Genomic DNA, 26,286 nt, shown 5'->3' on the forward strand with positions numbered 1-26,286 from the left:
CAATTTATTTTTACTTCCTAGCATATGTTAATTATCTGTATTATAGAGTTTTTCGATTGTCAGTATAAAACAACAACATTATTTACTTCTCACAGTGCACAAGTATTTTCCTGATTATATGAAAAAGTATAACATTTATAAATTAAATTTATTCTATTTATCAACCACATCAATTTGTTGTCCTCTTCCTTTTTCCTATTACTTACTCTAACATAAAATATGTTCATACTTATCTATGTTTTATATTTTAACAACAGTGATTTGCATACATATAAATTTTCTAGAACAGTGCCCATCACATGGTAAATATTTAAAAATGTTACCTGTAATCACTATCATTACTATCGTTATTGTTGTTAATAACAATGTTCCTTATTACAGTAAATTCTATCGTAGTCTATACCTGCCAGGAAATTCCTACAGCTATGCGAGATGGATGTTGCCTCATCCATAGAACATTTTTTATCTTTCCTGGACAGAAATTAGGCCTATTTCTCTAGTTTTTCTGCAGATCTCTCTCCTGATACCATCTGTGGCCCTCATCTTAGATTGTTAATGTCTGTTTACTATATTCTATTTCCTGTATCAGACTGTACTGTACTCGCTCTCAGAGTGGGGGGGTATGTCCAACCTATGAATCCCCCATATGCCTGGTTAAGAATATCTGTGCAATGAATGTTATTATGTAAGAAAATGTAACAGGAAACCAACATGGTGTAATTCTTGCCTTCAGTTCCAAGAATGGTCTCTCTCGGACCCATGTCTTTTTATTTCAACATTTTTATACAGTATTAGAAAGCATCCGTCCACAATAAAATCTCCAGATCTGCATATAACATCCTACCCTTTCATTGCACTGACATACTGAGTTGATGGGGATAAGCCGTGGGCAAAGTGGGTCAGAAAAGTGACAGATGATCTTCAATATCCATAAGCAAGACTTAGCCCACTAAACCATCAGTTCTAACTGGAACCATTTGGGAGTCATTTTGGACAGTTCCTGAAAGGTAAGAGCCCAATATGAACCAAAACTCAAAAGGGCAATAAATGCTGGGCAGGGAAATAAAAATTATTTATTGGAAATAAAACTGAAAACATAATGCTTCTATGTACAAAATTCGAGTGCGTGTAAATTGGTCACTCTAGGAGGTTGTAATGATTGCCCTTTGAAAACAATGAAATGCAGAACTACTAAAATGATTCAAGGAATACAGACATTTCTATGTAAGTATACATATTAAAACTAGGAGTCTCTAATCCAGAAAAATATTAATTTAAAGGAGATATTTTAAGTTTATAAAGTCATAACTAAATTTATTCATCAACTTATGGAAAAATTAGGAATAGAGGAAAATGTTTGAAATACATATTTTTGGGGAGAGAGAAGCCAGTAATACTTCACAAATACGTGTGAATCACATTGCTGGGTTGTTTAAAGATATCTGGAGCAACTGGCTGATCTCTCGCAACTCACAACTTGTACTTCAAGAAACTCCCTCCCTCATTTCCAAAAGTAGAGACAAAATCATGTTTGGGAAATCCTTTGGTATACATATATATATAAAAAATATATATGTGTATATATATTATATGTATATATATACACACATATATACACAAATATACATATGTATATATGTATATGTATATATGTGTGTGTATATATACACATATATACATATACATATATTATATAATATATATTCATATATATTACATATATATGTAATAATATATAATATATAATATATATTATATATATTATATATTATATATATATAAAATATATATAACCTTTCATACATTCTGATTATAAGTAGAAGCCCACTAGGTATTACAAGAAGTGAAGAGGATTTATACTATAAGAGAAAGTAAAGGACGAAAAGTTGTTTGTATTAAGGGCTCTAAACTACAAGTTTCAGGCCAGGGTTAGAGGGAGGCAAATATTTCATTTCTCACTGAAAAATTACATTTTAGGAACTGTTTTGATATTTTGAGGTACGTTAGCACTCAATCATTCAAGTATCCTGCTGTAAATCTTCTATTTATCAGGCTGACAGTTATTTATGTTTTTGCTAAATAACAGGTAAACTTGTATGAAGCAGTTAAATCCTCTCTCTAGAAACATGCTTAACAAATTCCCAAATTTCAGACAACAGACTAGAAAACAGAAGCACAAACAGCTGGCGTCACTGGCTTCAGTGACCTAAACTGAGCCCAAATCTTCCTCCTCATTTTGAGTCAGGCATTTTTGTGTCAGTTGACATAACTATATTTTATTTTGGTGTTGATGTAAACTATTTCTCAGAATTACAAAGCCAAACATTTCTGGGAAACAGGCAGAGAAAGAAAACTTCAATAAAAACCCAATACCTAGATTAAAAATATATATATTTGTATTTCTGAGTGATAGAACTATAAATCAATCTTTTAAATATTTCTATTTTCCTCAAAAAAAATTGCTTCAGTTGTGTGTCATTCCCTTGTACTGTTGCTAACAACACCGAAGGATAAGACATTCTGGCCGAGCTATAACTATAAAGTTAGCCTAACTAACTTTAACAAAATATGATGTGAACTTAAAAGTTAGCTTGTGTTTTGTTTCAGTTTAATCGATAATATTGTTGCCTCTTTGCATGTGCTATTTTTTGAAAATGTCTGAAAGAGGAAATCAGGGAAGTGCATTTTGTATTAATTTCTAGTGTTATTTTCAAACAATAAAATTCACTTTGTAATTAATTTAAATACAATCTCCCTTTTTTATACAAGCTCAAATAAAAGTCCAAATAAGGTGAGCGCTCAAGCTCAGTTGCAAACAATAAAAGTATTGCATTCTTTGACCGTCAAAGAAATAATTCTCATTCAGTGATCCTTTTATTATTGCTATCTTTAGTTTCCATGGGGGTTTATGTGAATAAAATAAAATAAAATCCCACATGTACTCAGATAGAATTACAAATGAATGTTCTCTATTCCTGTTTATGTTAAGAGTTCCAAGAATGACTATCGTGAGTACATATAATGGTGCTCTTTTAGCAGTGCTGACATAAAAGGGCCGCTCAACTATGTTGTTTAATTGTATATATTCCAATGCTAGGCAACTCTCCAAACTTTATTGTAAACATTGTATAAGGTCTGTAAGTTCGGCAAAATAATGGAGCTCAGGCTTTTACAATTAACGCTAAGTGACAGTTGACTTCTCTTTAGGATTGTATATATTGTTTGCCTTGATTAGTGCAGATTGCTCTGTCACATAAAACAAGCTGGCATTTGGAAACTCAGCCTAATGTTACGCTCTAAGGGTGTCACTTTTTCCCCATGCACACTGACTTGGTGCAGTGTTTTGTTTCCAGGTCTATAGAAAAAAGTAATCTATTACAGATTCTTGTGTTAAGGCTAGAAATAGAATAGAATAGGAATATTCAATCAATTGCTGTATTGAACATGTATTAAGTACATTGGTATTACACAGCAACAGAGATTTTGTTAATTTCATGGAATTTGTCATTTAAAAGTATTTTTTAGGCAAAATTCATGTTTTTATATACTCTTGAAGTAGACCCTAATTTCTGTGCTATGATTAAGGAGGAAGGAAAGGCAGAGAAACATAGGATAAAAGGTAGTACATTCCTACCCTTGAGTTTTATAAGAATGAGGCTCATTTACTGTTCAAAGGATTGTTTATACATTCCAGACTTCCATCTTATAATTGCTCTAGGATTTGTAAAAAGGAAATCTCAGCAGGGCAGCAAAATTTATTCAAAGCAATAGCTGCACATAATTGGTATAAAATACCAGAACAGTCTGCTCTGAAAACTCTTTTTCTCAGCAACGCAGATTTCCACCCCCTCAACTCTCTTTCCATATGCAAATAAAGTTTGACTACTTCTCCTCTATTACTTGAGTCTTTTCTTCCTCTACTCAGATAATCTATTTTTTAAAGGTCCTATAAATATTTTCAATACCTTTTATATGAAAAACTTTTTTGATGCCCATTTGGTTTTATTAGTGTTTACCTGGTTACTATGACAACAGGTAAGAAGAACCCATGTTGTAGAGGAAAGCTAGTTTTATCTTTATATTTTCATAAAACATTATGAGTTAATTATGTGTTTTATCATACATAAAGGTTAAAAACTTCTCTGCTGTGTTATTACCATCTCAAGAACTCAATTAAATGAACAAAGGAACATAAGTTTGAGTCTGGATATTATTATTCAAATTTGAAAAATACATTAAAAAAAGGTGAGTCACAAAGTGTGGCATATTCCATACATTACAACCACCAGTCTAGAGTGTTAGCTGGACTTCTGACAAAATTCCTTCAGAGGTGAAATAAAAAGAAACAAAATAACAGCATCTTCCTGTTTAAAGGGACATGTTCATTCTAAAAGTTATTTCCAACAAGTTCTTTTTTGTGTGTGTTGATGAACAAGCTTACAGTAGCTTTGCTAATTTAATACCACTTTAAAACATCACTTGATAGGATTTGGGCAGATGTTTCTTTACTGATATGACTGCAAGATCATGGGATTTTGCTGTTGTTCTTTTTGAAAGAGAAAAACATCTCCGTGAAACTAGAAACACCACCTCTCAATAGGAAGGATTAAAAAAATTCTTCAGTCGTGATGGTTGCCTAATAATGTGAATGTACTCAATGCCACTGAATTGTACACAAAAAATGGTTAAAATGACAAATTTAACATTATTTACCACAATAAACAAAACAAAACTTCTTGAGTATGTATGTACAGGAAGAGTCATTTCAAACATTTGTCATAATCAAACTTAGAGCTTGTTCCTTTTAAAATGCAAAATCTCAGATATAATTCTTATGACCTATTAAAGACAGATTAAACAAACCATAACGTAGAAAAGGTAGGCAAAAAGTAGGCTTGAGTAGTTTAAGAATAACCAGAAAACAAATATCCATTAACTCAATGTCCCGCAAAGTATTTTCAGTTGCATTGCAAGTAATATATCGTATTTATGATGTGATAATCTTTCACATCCTTGTTGAATAATTATGAGATTCAAGTGATTTTTTTTCAGGTTATGGACTTAAGATAATGCAGATTTCTGAAGACAGCCTAAAAAATTCCACTAATAACTAATTTTCTTAGAAAGTTTCCACTATTGATTTGCAATAGACCCGTAAAAATGCTATGGTAGGTACTCATTAAATACTGCTTATTTAATTCATTTGAGTAATCACAGCAGATTTTTAAAAAGGCAATGGGTAGCCATGTTAACTGAAAGAAATGAAACTATCCATTAAGAAAAGTAGTAAGCAGCCATTCCTTTATTCAACAAAATTTACTGACTCCCACACTTCATTCGCCTCTCCACCTTCTCCCCTCTATCCTGTGCCCTGGGGGCCAACCACATGCCCTGCATCACTGGTATCCTCCTCTCTAGGGCTTCTTATTGCTTCCAAGTGGAAGCACTGGCAAATCTAGGGGTAGGAGGAAAGTGAGAGATAACTGGTCAACACGGGCTTGGTCCTCGGCTGAAGGTCATCACCTCTCTCAGGGAGCCCCCTGCACCGGGCTTCCCCTCTAGGGTCTGGTAACTGCTCCCACCCTTTGCTCTTTCAGACTTTGAGTAGTAAAAGCACTCGTATTTTGCTGGCCTCAGAACATGTCATTGTCTCTTTTTGGTTTCCCTAAGACCTTCCAACACATTTGTAAACATTCCTTAAATACCAAGTTTGGGTATGTATGTCATGCATTGCCTATCAGAATCCTAACTAATATAATCACATATTCTTGTCAGACAGTTTTAGGTCCTTAGAAACCTTTAGCAAATCCTAAGAAATATTGTTTTTAGATATGTAGCCATTTATTTTGCTTTTTAAAATTTAATTGCTTTTCAATTAATAATGCCAGATCCATATGTTATTTTTAAAATTATACTAATAGAGTAGAATGGGCCCCCCAATTTGTTTTTTGTTTTTTTTTTTTTTTTTGAGAAGGGGTCTCACTCCATCACCCAGGCTGGAATGCAGTTGTGTGATCTTGATTGACTGCAACCTTCGCCTCCCAAGCTGTCAATCCTCGCGCCTCAGCCTGTCATGTAGCTGGGACTACAGGAACAAGCCACCACATCCAGTTAATTTTTGTATTTTTTTGTAGAGATAGGGTTTTGCCATGCTGCACAGGCTGGTCTCAAACTCCTGGACTCATGTGATCCACCCACCTCGGCCTCCCAAAGTGCCGGGATTACAGGCATGAGCCACCGCACCTGTCCACCACTCCCCTTTTCTATACACATTATATTCATTATATTTAACTTAAGATAGTCATTGAATACTTGGTTTTTGCATTTTATGAAGTGTTTATGTGACAACGACAAACTAACTTAGTAGTGATTGCCTTTGGGGACACTATGAGCAAGTCTCATAGTAAAGCTTGAGACTGAGAACATTACTCAGGTAATTTAGGCTAAAAGCTCGTTTTTATCCTAATCACGTATGTATCTGAAGCAGGAGCATTTCATCACTAAAGAATTCTGTCTGTGCCTCATATTCCTCTTTATCATGTTGGTAAACAAAAAATATGGATTCAATTCAATAAACACTTACCAAGTACCTACTATGTGCAAAACATTGTAATAGGCACAAAACTGAACAAAACACACTTCTTGTCTTTAAGGATCTTATGTTCTTGTAAAGGAAGCCTGCACATACACAAATTACTGTTTATAAAGTATGATATAAAACTATTTCTAAATACACATGCAACCTCATGCTATGCCTTTTCTTTCCTGATATTTTGTGACTTTCTCAGCCTTTTTCCCTAGCATTAAATGTTATACAGCATAGTCTAAATGAAATGTCACTTAATGAAAGTTAAAATATAAGAAGAAGCAAAAATCAAATTAGTAAGCAGTCTCCATTTTTTAAGTAACGAAAGAATGAAACTTTACAGGTGGCCTAAGAGTGACAAACAACCAACACAGAATTGCATATATCTAGCAGGGCGTGGCGGTGCATGCCTGTGGTCACAGCTACTTCAGAGACCGATACAGGAGAATCACTTGAGCCCAGGAGGTTGAGGTTGCAATGAGCCGTGTTTGCACCACTGCATTCCAGCCTGGGCTACAGAGCAAGACTCTGTCTCAACAACAACAACAAAAAAAATTAATTGAAAGAATTTTATATACTTGCTTCAGTTTGCCTGCATTTTTTTTTCCCTAAGAGACAGAGTCTCACTCTGTCACCCAGGCTGCAGTGCAGTGGCACAATCCTAGCGCTCTAGCCTTAAACTCCTGGGTTCAATGGATCCTCCTGCCTTAGCCTCCAAGTAGCTGTGACTACAGGTGTATGCCACTATGCCTGGCTTTTTTTAAAATTTGCCTGCAGATTCTTAGATAACGTGGGTAAACTGTGCTAAAAGCTTCCTAATACATTAAGAAAGTTTGATGAAAGGTACTAAAACCAGAAACTTTTATTTTAGGAAGTAAACTTGTATCAAAAAGAAAATTCCCTGTATTTCCAGGGATAATAATTCCTCATCTGCTTATCTGACCCTCACTTTCCTTTTAGACTTTATATCTTTCTGATTGAATACATAGATTTTTAACTCAGACAAATAATCCACATGACTTTTAAGGTGTTCACCATGCCCATCTTTCACCGTTGAAAATTAAACAAGTAAAGGAAGTCCAAGTACAAAGCTACCACTATGTTTTCAGAGAGATTTGAAACAATCTATTTACACATGAATATTATTAACATCAAAAAATGTTTTGGCTCAGCATGTTGTTTAAGATGATTCTCTCAGTTCCAACCAATCTTCTAGTCCTAGCGGGCCAACTGCTCTACCAACAAAGCACTGCATGCTGTCTACAAAGGCATGTCTCTCCCCATTCTTAAAACACACTTCCTCACTGGAGACCTCCTTGACTATGACACTTGTCAAATAATAATGGTACACATGCAACTTAGGTTTTCTTACAGATAGCACGATTTTAAATTGTCCACGGTCCTTTCCTTCTGTGTATCCCAACACTTCGAGAATTCACCAGTTATGGTCACACACACTTACGGGAAGAAAAGTTTTGAACCAACCAGGGCAAAGGATGCTTAAAACAGTGAGAAATAAACAAAAACAAACAAACAAAGCTAGCTACAATTGTACCTTGCTTTTACTCCATCATACAATCGTAAGAAGTTGGGTGTAAATCAAATATAATAAAACAAACTCATCCTTTTCAAAAGACTTAGGAAATTGCACAAACCATTTCTCCTAATATGTAATTAATCTTTAGTATGCCATGGTTCCTGATAGCTTAAGTTTAAATTATACTTTCTATCAAAGAGTTAGTGACCTGTAATCATCTTTGAAATATGTAAATGAACTAAGGTGGCATTTTTACTGGTAAATCTTTTGTAAATTGTGGAAAAATCATTCTCTCTTATTTGCTCAATATATCCCAATTTCTCCTGTATTTGATTTCCCTAATGCATGGCACACAGCCAGTTGTGACATTTTCAGCTGGTGGACTTAATGAGTATATGATCCAAACAGCACGAGGGAAAAGCTGTGCCCAAAGGCACAATGAGCTTGTTGATGCCACCTACTGCACATTTTGTTTTTCCAAGGTTATCCACATAATTGACTAAAACAGAGCTCCTGAAGCCTAATGGTATGATGATTCCTGAAGGCTGCCCACCTGCCAAGTGTATTCAGATAGCTCAGGGAAAAAAACAGAGACCAGTGTGGAGTGCTTGGCATTAGGAAGGTGGTTCCCATCAGAGTGGTGAACGAAAGGGTTGGCTTCAACAGAGAGAGGTGGTGTTTAATCAGAGCCTCACTGGGTTGTTGTTGTTGTTGACCAAACTAATTACAACAGGTAGTGATGGCAGGATAGAGAAACTTTACCAAGAATGAAGTAGTTTGAGTCCATCTGGCCGATCTGGGAAAATTCCAGGCATGCTGAAAAAGTGAAGAGGGTTTAGGCCCCACAGCCATAACAACAAAAATCTTTAGGAATGTGGCAAAGAAAGACTTCAGAAACACAACAAGGCCATGAATAGGCCAGGGGCCATGGAGTGTGAGCAGGGCGCAGCTCTGGGCTACCCAGCTCATCTACAACAGGTTAGACACATGAGAGCAAGGCAGAATCAGCTCTGGATGCTGCTGTTGTGCCAAACCATGAGAAGCAACTATGCTAGTTGTAGAAAGCACAAAAGTCTGGCCGGCCCTGACTGCCAGGTGACCTCAGACAGAGTGACCATTACTGATTCCTGCTCAGACACCAGCTGGTGCCACTGGCCCCATTCGCATCCCATCCAACCTGTGATCAGTTTCCTGGAGTGATGCTGAAGCTCCTGTGTGGTCTCCCTTCTCCCTCTTTCCTCTGCAGGCCATGGATTGACCAGTCCTGTGAGGTTATGCCCAGACCCTCCCCAGCTCTGGCCCTTCTGCCACTTCCCCTCTCTCTGCCTCCCTAGAGCTCTACTTCTGTCTCTACACTCTGGGTAGCCTTTCTCATCTGTAAAATGAGTGGCTTAGACTAGATGATCTTAAAGTTCCTTCCCATTCTAACATTCTGTGATTCTTGGATGTTATAAATTCCCAGAATCATAAAATTTAGAGTTGAAGGAACTTCAGAAGTCATCTATTCAACCTCCTACTCAACCTAGGCTAACCTAGCCAGAACTAATAAGCTTTGAAGGTTCTATGTAGTTGTTTTTGGCGGGCTGAATATGGCAATAATCAAAGCTTAAAACTTTCAATATAAAGCATGAAAAAAATATATATATATATAAGATTTTTGGAACATTTAAGAAAAGGTTTGAAGGAACTGACGCCCATTGAGCAGCATGTTTTATTGCTTAGAAGTTAGTATCTAAGCAGCAATTCCCAATCTTTCCTTTCACAATATCAGGGGCATATTAAAAAATCATAAGGGATGTCAGAAAATCCTCCAAAAAAAACTAATTTTCAATTTATTATTATGTTTATAAATATATAAGGCAGGGTGATGGGGTGTCACAACACCACCAAATAAACAAAGCCATCAAATAAACAAAGAGAATAAAGAGTATAAAGGGGAAACACAGTTATATTTTGACTTGCATGCAAGAAAAATCAAAAAGAATGTCATCTGTTCTTAAAGAGTAAGTTTCAGTGGCAAGCTCCTTTTCAAAATTAATTTTGATCTGTGATAATAAACATACTCTCTCTCTTCAAAAGAATTATTTTCTTCATAGAACCTATGCCAACTACCATAATACAGATCTTGAAGAAATCATTGGGTGTATTTAAGAAACAAGTACTTAAAACAATAACTTTTCATTGTGTTTTATTATTAATTACTTAAAGGGGTAAATTAATAAATAAATAAGAGATATACCATCCTTAAAGTTTGGAAGATTCATTAGTGTTAATATATCAATCCTCCCCAAATTGATGTATAGATTTAGTATGATTCCAATAAAAATCCTAGCAGATTTATTTTTACGGAAATTGACAAGTCGATGCTAAAATTTATAAGGAAATGCAAAGAACCTAGAATAGTTAAGACCACTTTGGAGAATATGCATTTACTATATTGCTACAGTAATTAGTATTGACACAAGGATACATATGAAACAGAGCAAGAATCCATCGGGAGGCCGAGGTGACGGATCACCTGGGGCCAGGAGTTCGAGACCAGCCTGGCCAACATAGCGAAACCCCATCTCCACTAAAAATACAAAAAAATTAACCAGGCATGGTAGCGAACACCCGTAATCTCAGCTACTTGAGAGGCTGAGGCATGAGAATTGCCTGAACCTGGGAGGCAGAGGTTACAGTGAGCCTAGATCACGCCACTGCACTCCAGCGTAGGCAACAGAGTGAGACTGCCTTAAAAAAAAAAAGCAAAAAAAAAAAAAAAAAGCAAGAGTCCAGAAAAAGAACCACACAAACATGGTCACCTAGTTTACAACAAAGGCAACAATGAAATTCAAAGGAGGAAATGTCTTTTCAATAAATTGGGCTGGATCAATAACAGCCATACTGGGGCAGTGGGGGTGCGCAAGGTGGAACAAACAACAATAACAAATCTTGAGGCTATCCACACCAAACACAAATATTAATTGGAAATTGATTGCAGGCCTAAATGTGAAAGATAAAACACAGCTTCTAGTAGGAAATGTAAAAAAAAACTTCACAATCTTAAAGTAAGCAGATTTCTTAAACAGACACGAAAAGCAATTATCATAAAAGATTGGTAAATTTTACTTCATTAAAATTAAGAACTTCTATTTATTAAAACTATCAATCAGAGAGTAAAAAGGAAAACTGAAAATTAGGGGAAGATATTTTCATACATATGTCTGATGAAGGTTGTATCCAAAATATATTTTAAAACCTACAAACCAATAAAAAAGACAACCCAATTTAAAAAGTGAACAAAAAGTTGAATTGCATGGTATGTAAATTCTATCCCAATAAAGTTGTTATTTTTAAAAAATGATCAAAAAATTTGCAAAAGACTTCTCAAAAGAGGATATCTAATTGGCCAATGAATATATTTTTAAAAGTGCTCAACAACACTAATCATCAGGAAAATGCAAATTAAAACCACAGTGAGATATCCACTCACCAAAAGGGCTAAAATTAAAAGACTGACAACATCAAGTTTTAGTGACGACACAGAGCAATTAGATTTCTCACGCCTTGCTGGCAGGAGAAAACTGGTAGTGTCTACCCAAGCTGAACATACACATATCCTATGACCTACGAACTCCTCTCTTAGGAGTAAGTGCATATGTTGAACACATGATATGAACAATTACAGTAATTTTATTCAAAATAGTCTTAAATTGAAATAATCCAAATGCTCATTAATAATAGAATGGATAAATAAATTTTGATACAATATATCCTGTAATCCAATACACATAGCATTAAAAAAAGAACCAATGGCACACATAACAACATCAATGACTCAAACCAAAATAATAACGAGCTAAGGAGGCCAGACAGAAAAGGATACATACAATATGGTTTCATCTTTATGATGTACAAGAATGGATACAACCAACCAACAAAGATAGAAGTCGCACTAGTAGTAACCTTTAGTGGGTACAAGTGAGGATGCTGTCTGGTTCTGGAAATGTTATGTCATCCCCTGAGTGGTTATTACATGAGTATATCAACCTATAGATTTAAAATTTGTGCACTATATAAATTTTAAATAAATAAAATTATTCCACTGTGCTTTGTGATGATGCACACTATGTTTTAATTACATATCACACCTTCCAGGGCCTAATACCATGCCTTCACAGTAAGTATTTAATTAAACTGAATTTAATTAAACTGACCAGGTAGTTCCATTTGTATCAACTTAACTAGATGATTTTTAGCATAATATGTCTGATTTGCTAATAGAAGAACTATGGCTGTGCACTTCCTGAAGACTCCTTTAAAATTCCCAGTGCATTCATTTATATTTAAAATATCTGGCTTCTTTTTCCCCAAAAAAGGGAGATAGGAGGATTTGCATACTGAAAAACAAACAAAAATAACTCATTTGCAGGATTTAACAAGATTCAAATCAAAGAAGCAAAGGAAGAGGAAACAAAGAAAGGTGCTGTTGTGGCGCCCTAGAAAGCAGATGCTCATTAGGGCTCAGGCACAGATTACTATCACAATGTACTTATCTCAACATGCTATCGTCAGACCACACAGTCAAATCAAATTTTGAAGGCTCAAAGGATATGTACTGAAGAACATCCTGTACTGCTGAAACATGAATTTGAATTTTGTGACAGAGACAGAGAGGTAGAAAAGAACACCAGATATCACCCACTGTCATTTTAAATCCTATTTGTAGGTTAAAAAATAATCTCTCTTAAAAAAAAAAAAAAGCAAACAAAATCAAGGTTAAAGATTTCTTCTGCTAAACTTAAAGTCTGAGAAACTATCACCAAATAAGAAACACATCTTTTTTTAGGTTTTTGCCAATTGAAAAAACATAACTTTTTTGTGATTATTTTTTAGGTAAAGAATAATTAGTATTCAAAAAGTAGAAAAAATGGTTATACATAATTTTCAATTTTAGTATGGGTTAACAAAAAAATGTAAACCGCTTGCTATTTGACTTTATCACATTTAACTTTCAATCTCCTTAGGAGTATACATTTATCATAAAAATACTTTCTATTATGCTAATTATGTACTTTTGTTCAAAGTATTACATCATGTCTATGGTTCCATAGCACACTTATACATTACCAAATAAAATTTTCTTTAAAATTTCCACATAAAATTGGATAAGAAGAGAAAACCCAAATCAGGGGCAATTGTTGTTAGCAAATACTTAATCATAATCTACAGCATTAAGAGGTAGTAAAGATTTTTTAGCCAAATTATGTCAGACCCTCTTGGTCCCTGATTCCGGCAGATGGAGTCGGAGTAGCTTATACGATGGTCACACTGGTGCATCTACCACTATCACACACACCTGTTAGTGGACAGAAGTCAGTCCAGAGTGGCTTAACTCTAAGAGTACAAGGAGCAAATTGGAGAGCAGGAGTGGAGAAGAAGAGAGAAAGTAAACACACTTTGAAACTGTTCAGACCCTTGCTGGATAGGGGTATGGACCTCATGGACCTCATGCCACCCAAGCCCACTCTGAAGGACACTGGCTTTTGTGCAGCTCTTCATCACAGTCTGCTGAGCTACACAACCCAGTAAAAAACATGAAGGGATCTCTGGTCTGTCTGATTCATCCTCTTAAGCATGGATTTTTTCAGTATTTGTCTTCCTTCCAGGATAAGATTCTTTTTTTTTTAAACAGACGGTGTCTCACTATGTTGCCCAGGCTGGTCTGGAACTCTTGGCTTCAAGCAATCCTCCCCCATCGGCCTCCCAAAGTGTTGGAATTATAGGCATAGCCACTGCTCCCCACCCTGGGTAAGATTCTTAACCTGTGCTCCACAGGCTGATTCTAGGTAAACATTTGAGGTTAATAAAAATGTACGCCATCGGCCGGGCACGGTGGCTCATGCCTGTAATCCCAGCACTTTGGGAGGCCGAGGCGGGCAGATTACGAGGTCAGCAGATCGAGACCATCCTGGCTAACACGGTGAAATCCCACCTCTACTAAAAATACAAAAAATTAGCCGGACATGGTGGCGGGCGCCTGCAGTCCCAGCAACTCAGGAGGCTGAGGCAGGAGAATGGCGTGAACCCAGGAGGCGGAGCTTGCAGTGAGCTGAGATTGTGCCACTGCACTCCAGCCTGGGCGACAGAGCAAGACTCTGTCTCAAAAAAAAAAAAAAAGTTACGAAGCATCAGCGAACCAGGAAAAGGTAAAAAGAGAATTGGAAGAGATAGACAGAATTTTTACTTTGTCTTTTTGTTTCCTTCTGGTTGCCAGCCTCAAGAGATGTTTGCTTGATTCAGGGCTGAAGGAGAGTAAAGAAAAGCTGTGAGGCTGTAGTAATCTAGTAGTGGTAAGCTCAGCATGAGAAGCACTACTAGGAACCCTCGGCTCTTAAAAAGGAAAAGATTTTATTTCAGTTAGGGGGAAAAGGGAACGAGTTTATCTCTGAGGCCAGCACAAGAAAACAGGAGCGTGGGTCTAGAAGTGAAGAGGGCTCTCAGGGGACCCCCAGAGGAAGCTCCAGCACAAACTCCCTGATCCCTGTGACTTCACAAGCTGCACCTCCCATCTTCTTGAAACCCCTCCCCTGTCATAAAAGCGCAAAGCCTTGTTGAAAGATTGTAGAAGAACCCTGTCTTCCCACTCACCCAAAGAAAGCAAAGACGGGTTCCTGGAAATCTAACTCTGAAAACTCACCCCTCTCTCCAAGAAACATCTGATGTGGTGATTTGGTTCAATGGCAGTGTTAGTAGAGAACTATACGTGAATTATAAAGTGGGTTACTTTTACAGACTCTTATAGGTTCACTGGGGGCCATATCATTAAGGATAACTATTTATTTATGAAATGAATTTCAAGTTTTAAATAACCAAATGACAAGCGAACTGTTTGGAATAAAATTGTTGGAAATGCAACTCACTTATAAGTTAAGGTATACCCAATTTTTGAACAAATCACATAGAGCATGAGAAAAACATCATCTAGTAGCCAATTCTCTGATAGGTAATTCTTTCTGTGTTGTTTTTTAAATAGAAGTATACAAATGATCATGTGGAATGAAAACTAAAAAGAGGTTGAGATTAGCCACCTTTTAAAAAGAATGTCATTTTAGAAACAATGAAATTAATCAGAGCTCTACTTTGTAGGAGGCAAAGAGTGTCATGGGAGTATTTCAGCTAGTGACTTGAAAATACATTTTTCTGACAAATTTTTCTTTTTATAAATGTCTGCATTTGTCAAAAACCTGTTGGATGATGAAATGAAATTGTTGTTGAGAAGACAAAGGTAAAGTTGACAATATTACAAATATCAATATAATTTACTTTTCCTAATGACTAAATATTTTATCTGAGACCTTATTATATAAACTGTGAAAATCTTTCATTGTAATTCTACTGGTAAGGGAGGGTTTAGGGGTTCTCCAGTTCAAATATACTCCCAATTGCAACTCAAAATCATCATGTTTAAAAAGTATTTAACAGGGGAAATAGTATAGTATTATTTGAGGATAATATAAATGTAAGCTCATAATATAAAATTCTGTTTTCGCAATTTGATTGCCTGTCTTCCACCCCCACCCCCAGTCCAAGAAACTCAAGTTCAGAGCATGTCATTCTATGATGTATCCATCCAATTCTGCCATTCTAAGTATTCAGTTTTTCAACTTGTAGAAGAAACACCTCTAGTATTGTGTGAAATGGGTCTGGGAAGATGATGCATTTTTCCTCAGGACCAGTGAAAATATTTATGATATCTATGAGATGATCTCATTTTGTTGCACAAAACCTTTCCCTGAAATCACTGTTTATCTGGGACCCAGCAGCCCAACTGCATAGCACATGTTGTTCAATGAGCAGCCTGAGGAATGGATTCCAGGGCCCACATTGAGGCCAAGTAGAGGACAGCAGGACTCCTGAAGCACTTGGATCCAGTTGCAGAGGTGAATAATATCTTATTTTGAAAGAATTAAAGCTGGCTGATGACCAGATAAAGAGATATCCACTAAAGATCAGGAATAATTTTTTAACATCTTATTTTCTGAAGAAATGCCAGCCCACATTAGACACATTATCAATGTGTAGATTGCAGGCAAGCAATGATCTAATTAGCAGCATTACAAACCCCAAACTTATTTCTTCCCCTTTGCCGGAAGCAAAGCTAATCAGTTAGGAGAAATAAACATCATTTCAAATGGCTCAAAACAATCAAAGTTATATTTCTGTATAACCACTATGTCATCATTTAAGGACTACACTTCCAACCTGCCACACCTCTAATAGGCTGGCTTAACAGCACATTTGTAAGCATAAAACTAGAAAAATAATAGGGTAAAATAAATTAATTGAATATGAAACTTTAAGGAGAAGGAGTTAACATAGAGTACAAAAAATATTATTCATTTAAAATTCTAAGTACTCTTAAAAGAATTTATACAGCAGAAAAAATGCAAAACAATGCTGATAAGTAAAAAAATTCATTTGTTCATTTAAAGCCTTATTTCTTTCTAAAATTCCAAGGTTTATTGTAGCTTTTATTAGCACTTTTCACTTTCTTGCAAAAGACATGGCAAAGTGTTTAATCCTACATATATCTTAGTGCCTTCTCAGTCACTCAAACCCAGGACATCAGCTGGTGTGCTGCTTTCGTGGGTGTACTACTTTGTAAATATTCTGTGCTTATTTCTTGCATTGTGTCTATTCTGTCCTCCCTGGTAGCTTCTGAGGTGCTGGAGAGCAGGTACCAGATGTTCAACTCTCTAAACTTTCCCAATGTCAAGTGCAAAGAATGATGTACTGGGGTCACTCAGTAAATACAATTGATTGGCTAGTGTTTTAGTCCTTCATGATGAGCCTCAGCAATTTTACAACAACTACCAGCTTAAATCTTTACCTAATCCAAAACACAGATATTATAGTGAATGTAGGAAATCACCCACCAACATTGATTTAGCATGTTTACAGTGCCAGATCTTCATGCAAGCTAACTGTTCATATCAGCATCCAACCTCACTTTTAGAATCTAGGTTTTCATATTCAACATCCAACATATTCTCCATCTTCTAAAATGCATCCATTTAAGAATTAGTTAAGAGACAACATAGGGAGAGAATGACATTGCTTAATTTTATACATTTTTCTCCCCTAGGAGGTTCAGATGTTGATTTTTTCTCTCTCCTTTTTGTTTTTCTCTCATCATTTTGACATGCTTATTTTCCAGGGCTTGTTTGAAAAATTAAAATATTCACATAATTTTGTTAAGGAGACTAGATGCATTGAGGAATTAGATTATGGGAGATACATGTTCAGTTTGTGGTTGGCTTAGCTGTTACCATCCTCTCTACACTCTTCTATTGACCTCATATCTACCAGACTAAGAAATGCTTTGTTTCTATTATCAAATTTGCATATGTACTCAAATTTGTATGTGTGTTCAACACACACCGTTTGTTCTAAAATGACATTTTGCTCTGTATCACCTAACCAAACTACCTATGGTAGACCTCCATCGTCCAATTGCTGCCTCTCATGAGGCACAGCTGAGTTCCATCAGGTTTCACTATTTATTCATTAAAATAAAACAGCAGAGGCTGGGCGCAGTGGCTCATGCCTGTAATCCCAGCACTTTGAAAGGAGGCTGAGGCAGGCGGATCACGAGGTCAGGAGTTCAAGACCAGCCTGGCCAATGTAGTGAAACCCCCGTCTCTACTGAAAATACAAAAATTACGGAGGAATTGTGGCACGCGCCTGTAGTCCTAGCTACTTGGGAGGCTGTGGCAGGAGAATTGCTTGAACCCGGGAGGCAGAGGTTATAGTGAGCCAAGATCGTGCCACCACACTCCAGCCTGGGCAACAGAGCAAGACTCCATCTCAAAAATAAATAAATAAAACAGCAGAGGAAACAGAACATTTAAATTCATCCTCCATAAAATCCCCGAGCCAATGTTCAACTTTTGAATATTTGGTTTGGTTTTATACCAAATGTTATGGTGCTGCATTTGAATAACTGACATGTCATTACTACATTTCTTTAAAATAAGCGATTTTAGATTGCATAAAACACTTCCACTCGAGAGTAGCTTGACATACTCCTATTTCTATAATATTCTATTATTTCTATAATATTCCAATAAATAGGATAAAACTTTACTGTCTCAATGTAAAAGCTAGACGCCGAAATGGTTTCAATAAACTATTAAGCAAAATACAAAGTCAGAGCAATATATTAGTAAAAATTCTTTTCTTGAAAGTATATTACATGGAAATTCCCCACATTTGAATTTAAACTCAAAGCCAAGATTGCCTAAGATGTAAGGTATATGTAGTTATATTGATACTAAATGACTGAATACTTTCCTAGCTCACCTATCTTTTCCTTTTCCCTTCAAGGAACTTAAGATTTGGCTCCCAACATAGGGGGAAAAAAAAAAAAGTTGTATGGGAAATTCAAAAGAAATAGCTATTGGAAGAGAAGGGTGCCACACTGTTGCATTGTAATGCATCTTCATTTTAATAGTTACATGTCCTTCAGCCTTCCAATACCACTTCCAGAGAGTCATACATAATACCCCACTCACTTAAGGAAATAAAGTTGATTCATCAGTGTAAAATACTGCATTACCAAACTGACATATTTTAAGCAGACTTTATTTACCTCATAAATGTGGTTACTTCTTATGACACAAAGCGCCCCATGTCTGAATATTATGCCTGTGTACTTCCACTTAATTAGATGCAACAGTTTTATGTATCAAATCAGGACTACTAGTTTCTAGAGAAACAGACTGATACAATATTCATTTGGCTACAAGTAAGTAAGAGTTAAGGAATTCAACAAAAAATGCATGCAAAAGTTCAATGCAGAAAAACCGCTTTGTTGTAGTAGCCTTTATTAATAGAATAAATTATATCATTTATTATTTTCAGATTCTGAAGCTAGGTTCAGATCTATTCTGTGCCATAAACTTATGTAAAAATGGCGTAAAAACAATTGTTTTGTTTTAGAAAGAAACATATCTTTTGTATAGACATTTCTTTAGTACGGAAAACAATACTTCTTCATACACAAAAACTTAAAAAAATCAAGCTTTCCATTTATTTTATAGAAATATATTCTTAGAACTATGTGAATAAAGATTACAACTGTCCCAAATTGCTTTTAGTTGGTACAAAACAAGTAGCTAACTAATCATGGAAAGAAAATTTTGTACTTCCCTTTCTTCAAAAGAAACAGAGTATTTCAATCCCCATAACTATTTACATACATGCACTGGCAATAATGTATATTGTAGTATCTTTGAAATAAACAGACCATAATTCAGGGGTTGCTTTTACAATAAGTGAAATTAATGCAGCCACTGGTTGAAAATGTGTACATACAAATCTTTAAGTTAAAATATGTTAGATTATCGACATCTTTTTTCTGTGTAGCTAAAAGATGGATATTAAATTTAATATAATACAGCATAGGTCATTTTAAAATTGAGAAAATTATTTAGGACAATATGTGGTTATGTTTATAAAGCTACATCAAGCTACATTTCAGAATGAATGTGTCAGCTGATAAAAAGAACCTGCTATGATAAGACCATCCTCACTGAGAAATACAAAAAAAAAAAAAAAACCAACAGCATGTGAAATCAGGTTACTTGAAATTTATGTAACTCTACACCAAGGCACTATGAATATTACACAATCTCATTCATTTCCACTCATGTCCTGCTCTTCCATAGTACACTCAAGTTTATTTTATGTTTCATGGAGACATATTACTTTTTCTAATGATTTTTTTTCTTTCTGTCAAAGTACAAAGCATACCAATATGGTCATTTGCTCCAATATAGCCCAATGGATGGTATTTTTTTATTAATAAAATGTGGAAGTAACTAGTATGTTTTTATCGGGAAAATTACAAAATAAATTTACAAAAGTAGACTGGATCACTAAAACAAGAAGAATGGTTTGGCATATATAACTTTTAAAAGTACAGTAACAAAACAAACTGTTAAGTTCCATTTTACCTGGTATTATCTATTCCTTCTGATTAAAAGAATCAGATTTGAGAAAATCACATCTATCTCTTGAGTACAAATTAGCTATCACTTTTTAGATGACCATGCCATTCTTCAGTTTTTGATATAGCTTCCAAACAGAAGTTTCAAAATGACTCTGCCTAGCAAACACATCACTGTACTTTAAACAGAGTGATGTTTTCTAGCCCATATTTTCGGAAGGTTAAAGCACACACAGAGGCAAGAATCATGACAGACAGCAGATCCTAAGAGAGTTTATTAATTCTTTAGATAGATTAGGCAACACTTGTTTTTAAACTAACTACAAATCAAAGTCTATTTTTTTTAAATGACTCAACATTACTAGCATGCTACCAACAGATACATAAGGGAGAGAAAAAAAAGGGCTACCTGTTCCGAACTCTGCTTACCTAAAATTTGCATCTAGTCACGTGCCATTTTTAGAAGATGTCCCCTTCTGAGATAATCAAGATACTTGTACAACAGGGAATTTAGACTTAATTACCAAACCTTAATACCATGTTATATAGGTCAAGTGAGTATGTATGTATACCTTTCTCCAGAAACAAAGGAATTCCGAATAATGGGATTTCAGATTTAATTGCAGAATTAGCAAAATGTTTTGAGAATGTCATTTACCGCAACACAAATCAATATTAAATGCTTTATGCAGGAAGCACACTTTCAGAAAATGGGCCGTAAAGCTTTCTGGGATCCGACCCTAATTACTAGAGCAGGCTCTTGCCGTTTGTCTCTCTCTTCAATTATTTACAGGGCAAAAAAGCCAAATGGCATTGCATTAGCTACATTAAATGGTATGGACTTGGTTTCTAACTTACTAATGGTATATAAAAATTACTAAGGTAAATGTGCCTGTAGAAACATGGTTTTCTTCTTCCTCACCTGAGTGGGTGTATTTATTATTCATATTGTCAAGTGTTGAATAAGCTGTCCTTTAGGCACCCAATGCTGCATAATTTAAACAAGTGCATTAAATATATAAGACATCTAAAAGGTAGTGCATTGATTATGCCACAAAATTTCTTTGAACAGCTACCATGTAGCTCACAGAAAACTAGAATCTCCTGCAAGTTCCTGAAAACAAATACTGTGAGAACTACACAGAGATGAATAAGGGGTATCCCTGCTACCATTTTGCTGCTTTCTGGCGACTCAAAGTAAAGTGGGAATTGGGGGAAGTGAAAATGAGGCGCTGGATTGCTAGGACATTTCTGGTCTCGAAACTGACAAGTGTCCTTTTTACGTAGACAAATACAGGGCTATGTCGTAAGTACATGAAAACGTGGACCACACACATTCTAAGAAAGAAAAGGCTGAATCAGAGATTCTTTGTACCAGGCCGGAAATGCCCAACTACCAGCAAGCAGAGCATGATTACAACCTCCCAAAGAAAGTTCGGACACTGCATCCATACCTGATTCTTTTGTGATCTAGAAGGGCACCCGGAGTTGTGATAGATGTTAATGGCTGAAGAAGGCTGCTGCGTCCAACTTCCACCCTCCCAAATTCTGGCGGCTGCTTCCAAAGCAGTGAAATGTCCAGTCTTCATGGCCCAAACAATTTTTTTAAATGAGTTCGGGAGGCATCAAATTCTTATTGTAAAAATAAGACAGGCCCACTAACAAAGTACCCAGGGTCCCTAGAAAGCCAGGCGCAATTTGTATGGCTACATGTCATCAGCTGTTGTTACCCAAGAGTGTGCCGAGGTCACTTTTTAAAAAGCAATATTGGAAATCGATCTGTGGCAAAATATAAGCTAGTTTTGTTTTTGTTTCTTTTTTAACCAAATACGAAGTCACTTCTTTCTCTGCACTGAAATCTGCCCATTGTCCCTCCTTTGCAAAACCTCTAGAGATTAGAAGGGACATCAATGAACGCGAGTGAACTTTGGCCACTTTTCTACCCAAAACACCAGCGTAAAAGTAGAAATCAGTAACCAGGTGAAGTGCCACACCGCACAAAGATCAGAGGCGAGGGGCGGGCGCGCAGGGCCGGAGGCGGGGAGGAAAATGTCTCAGCCCCGCCGCCCCTCCAGCCCCAGTCAACGCGCGCGCGGGAGGTGGAGGGGCGTCCCTGGGGGGCGGGAGGCTCCGCGCCACGGCGAGGGGAGCGAAGAGTTACAGCTTACAGGGCGAGGCCCTTGGAGAAGGGGTCGAAAAGCCGGGCCACCAGCGGATCCAGACGCGCACGCCAGGCGACGGCCGCCGGCCAGCCTGGGCTAGGCGAGGGGCGCCGCTCGGCCCCGCGACCCTCCCCGCTGGCCGGGCCAGGAAGGGGCTGGTGGCTCTTTCCTGTCTAGTCTCTCCCCCCGCGGCTTTCTGTAACCCGATCCCCGCACTCCGCTCCCAGGGAAGCCGCCGCCCCGCGCGCCGCCCGGCTCTGCCCAGGCCAGCGCTATAGTTAGCAACCTTCCAACAACTCCGCCGGGGGGTGGCGGGGGATCGCCGCGCGCCCCTCCCCCGGCCCGACCCCGCGCGCGTCCCCGGGCCCCCTCCTCCGGCCGTCACCTCCCCCCGGCGCCCCTTTACCTTGGCTTGCAGATACTGGGGGTAATAGTAGGTGGCGTACTGAGGGTACATCTGCTGTTTCCACACTTTGCCCATGAAGCTGGAAGGGAGCCTGCCGTGCAGGGTCGCGGACACTTTGGGGTTTCCAAGTCTCGGGCTCTCCTGCCTCTCCCTTTCCGGCGGCGGCGGCAGCGGCGGCGGCGGCGGCGGCTGCTGCTGCTGCCGCTGCTCCACCTCCCAGCCCGGACCAGACGTCCTCCTCCTCCTCCTCCTCCTCCTCTTCCTCCTCCTCCTCCTCCTCTTCCTCCTCCTCCTCCTCCTCTTCCTCCTCCTCCTCCTCCTCCCAGGCAGAAAGAAAGACACTGCAGAGCGCAGAGGGCACCCCGGACAGGGCGCTCCCAAGGAGTTTCCTCCCCCAGCCCGACTGCTCCGGGGCTGCCAAGGGCTGGCGCGCTGGCCGCGGTCCGCTCGGGCGAGCCGGCTGCGCGGGGCTGAGAGGTGATCAATACAAGTGGAAAGTGCGGCAGCGGCGGCTGCGCTCGGTGCCAGGCGGCATCTGGGGTGGGTGCACCCGATGTGGAGAGAGGAGAGGGGCTGGCGTTCCGAGGCCGTGGGGGAAGGGCGGGCGGGGGCGGGGCCTGGGCGCCGCTGAGCCCGGGACCCGCTGGAGGTGAGGGCTGAGTTTTAACCACTCCTCACCTCCCAGGCTCGCGGTTGGACGGGCGGAAGCCCTGGGAGTCCAGATCGCTTTGTGTCGGGGGTGGGGAAATGGGAGTGGGAGCGGAGGTGGAGGGGGAATGGGGGGGACCCAGCTTAAGAACTGCAGGGCGGGCACCTCTTTTGCTTTCCCGAGTTTTTATCTTCGTAAGGGGGAGGGGAAATAAGGGAAAAGAGGAAATCTGATTAATCTTTCACTTCCCACCGCCCAGTAATTTTTTTTCACAAGGGAAGGAAAATGATTTAATGCCCAACAAAGCTGGAGTCCGGACACCTGGGTTCTGTTCATCCCACCCACCCCCCAACCGGGGCCACAAGACTAATCTAGGTGACCTTGGGAGGGTTAGCGTCCTTCGGTTTGGTTTTCCCAGATGTGAGAGGTGAAATCATGCCCTTTGCACAAGCGGAGGCAAAGCACATACACACACACACACACACACACACACACACCCCTCACAACAAATAGACGGATCCTTCTAAGAGAGGGATGCCGCAAAGAGGCAGAATGTTATTAGAGGACACAATATAGACATCAGCTTTTCTCTGCCTCTTTCTAATGCTGCCAGACAGTCTGTCAACTCCCACTCAGGAGCAAGGAAACTCCCTGAGTTTGGAATATTTTAAGGCCATTTTGAAAGTCACGCTGGCATATTGTTGCAGTGTGCTTCAGTGACATATAAAATCAATCTCTCTTTCTGCCTCTCTCCATCTCCTAATTGTCACAGCTCTAGACAGCCCCAGACCAGCAGTGGTTCAGTTCACTACATAACTGGATATAATTTAATGGAGTTAATTGGTCCCCGAAGCTGCCTGCAGAAGACTTTTATATTCCAGCTCAAAAAGAGAGCTAATACCAAAATGTACATACGGATAGCAGAGGTAAGCAAGCATCCCCAAATTAGGGTTCCGGCACATCTAATAAAATGTAATAAAAAACTGTGTTTGTTATTAAATAGACCTTGATTACTTTGTCATTTTGGTTTTTGAAGAGTCTTTTGTTAATAGCACAAGGTAAATTAAACTCAACTGGAATGCATTATTTTGTTAAACAGTTATTTTTATATGATAACATTTTAAAATAGGTTTAGTAAGATACTTTAAAACATGACAAAATAGGGACCTGAAACCCTTATAATCGTTATATGGTTTAGACAAATTTCTAGATCTTACATATTTGACAAAAACAAAATAAATATAAGTATAGGTGAGAACATTTTGGCTCTGCCAGGAGGCAAATCATGTCCCTCTCATTTACCTATGTAAAATCCTATAAGAAAGCTAATATTTACTGTGTCTGCTATATTGTAGGCACTGTTGAGGTGCATGCAGACCTGAAAGGTGGAATGGGTCACTGTCAGACTAGGGGAGCCTAAAATATTTCCCATATTGTTTCAATGTGGGCCCCTTTAATGTTTTTAAACAGAGAACTGACATGAACTAAATTGTGCTTTAGGAAGACTAGGAATGATGGTTTGGAAGAGTGACAGAAGGAAGAGAAGTAAATCGAGAACAATCGCAGAAGTTCTAGGTTTGAGGTAATAAGGGAAACTACCAAACTTAGACTGTTCTACTTACTGTTTTTTCTGGATGATGGAAATTCAGCCTGTTTTAGAGAGCCCAAAAGCAGACCCACACTTATATAGACACTTGATTTATGACTGAGTTGGTATTATAGCGCAGTGGAGAAAGAATTAACTTTTCAATAAATGATTCTGGGTCAACTGGCAATCATATGGAAAAAATGAAATAGGAGCCCTGCCTCACACATGCCAAGGGAGGAGGGGGGAAAATTGAGGTGAATCATGACCTGGATGTGAAAAACAAAAGTATAAAGCTGTTAGAAGACAATATAGAAGAATATCTTTTTGACCCTGAAATAGGAAAGATTGGTTAAATAAGGGGAACAACAGTGTAAGATTGAGAGATTTGACTGTTAACATTAAGAACACTGGTTCATTGAAGGATTTTATAAAAAGCGATAAAAGCCACAAAATACTTGTAATACATATAACACAAAAGGTTAGTATACAGAATGTATAAATAATCAATAAGAAAAAGAGAACTTGTTAGAATATGAACAAAACAATGAATGTGTATTTCACAGAAGCACAAATATTCAGAAAACATATAAAAAGATGCTCACGTTCATTAGTAATAAGAGAAATGCAAATTAAAATAATAATACTATACCATTTCATATTCACCAGATTTGCAAAAATTAAGAACTCTAAAAATATTAAGAGTAAGTAAAAATGTGGAAGGGGGGATATCTGAAAACACTGCTTCCTGGAGGAAGTATAAATTGGTGTAACCACCACTTTAGAAAACAATTTGGCATTCCTCAATTTCATTTGCATGTTTCCTACAACACAGTAACAGGTACGTACCTTAAATAAATTATTTTATATGTGCACCAGGAGAAATATACAGGAATGTTCATAATATGCAGAAAATAACTCAAATGTCTACCAACTGTAGAGTGGATTAAAAAGGTTTTAGTATATGCACACATTGGAAGTCGTTGCAGAAACAGAAATGAATAAACTGCAGTTAAAAGCATCAACATGGATCATTTCAAAATTGATGTTGAACGAAAAAGGCAAGTCAACAGAATGCATAAAGCATGATTCCATTTGTATGAAGTTCAAAAACAGAAAAAATAACTAAACAGTATGTTATGTAAAAATAGGTGCAAGAATAGTTTTTAAAAACTTTTATATGGAAAATCAAGAGTAAGATAACATAAAATTCAAAACAGTATCTCTTAGGAAGAAGAAGGATGAAGTATTTAAGGAGGGGCCGAAGGAGACCTCTAGAAATGGTAATGTTGGATGTTTTGCTCTGGGTTATTGATACATGAGACTACATTTCAATACTTTTAATGTTCATAAGTTCTTTTGTATT

The 26,286-nt window shown here is 37.7% G+C and overlaps 1 protein-coding gene across 15 annotated transcripts in view; it reads right to left on the reverse strand.

Annotated features, from left to right (window-relative positions):
• RBMS1 (RNA binding motif single stranded interacting protein 1) overlaps nt 1-23,389 on the reverse strand; it is a 221,872-nt gene extending 198,483 nt beyond the window's left edge. For 3 of the 15 annotated variants that reach the window (XM_054477480.2, XM_054477478.2, XM_054477471.2), the window contains exon 1: nt 22,687-23,389. In XM_054477480.2, coding sequence (XP_054333455.1) covers nt 22,687-22,761 — 75 coding nt within the window. In that variant the 5' untranslated portion in view covers nt 22,762-23,389. Of the gene's footprint in view, nt 1-21,572; nt 22,544-22,686 lie in introns of those variants that run through there. The other 12 variants (XM_063648237.1, XM_054477473.2, XM_063648235.1 and 9 more) reach the window with 9 other exon arrangements.
• Between the last annotated feature and the right edge of the window lie 2,897 nt (nt 23,390-26,286).

Source organism: Pongo pygmaeus, chromosome 11, assembly GCF_028885625.2.
Source record: "Pongo pygmaeus isolate AG05252 chromosome 11, NHGRI_mPonPyg2-v2.0_pri, whole genome shotgun sequence".
NCBI classification, from domain to species: domain Eukaryota; kingdom Metazoa; phylum Chordata; class Mammalia; order Primates; family Hominidae; genus Pongo; species Pongo pygmaeus.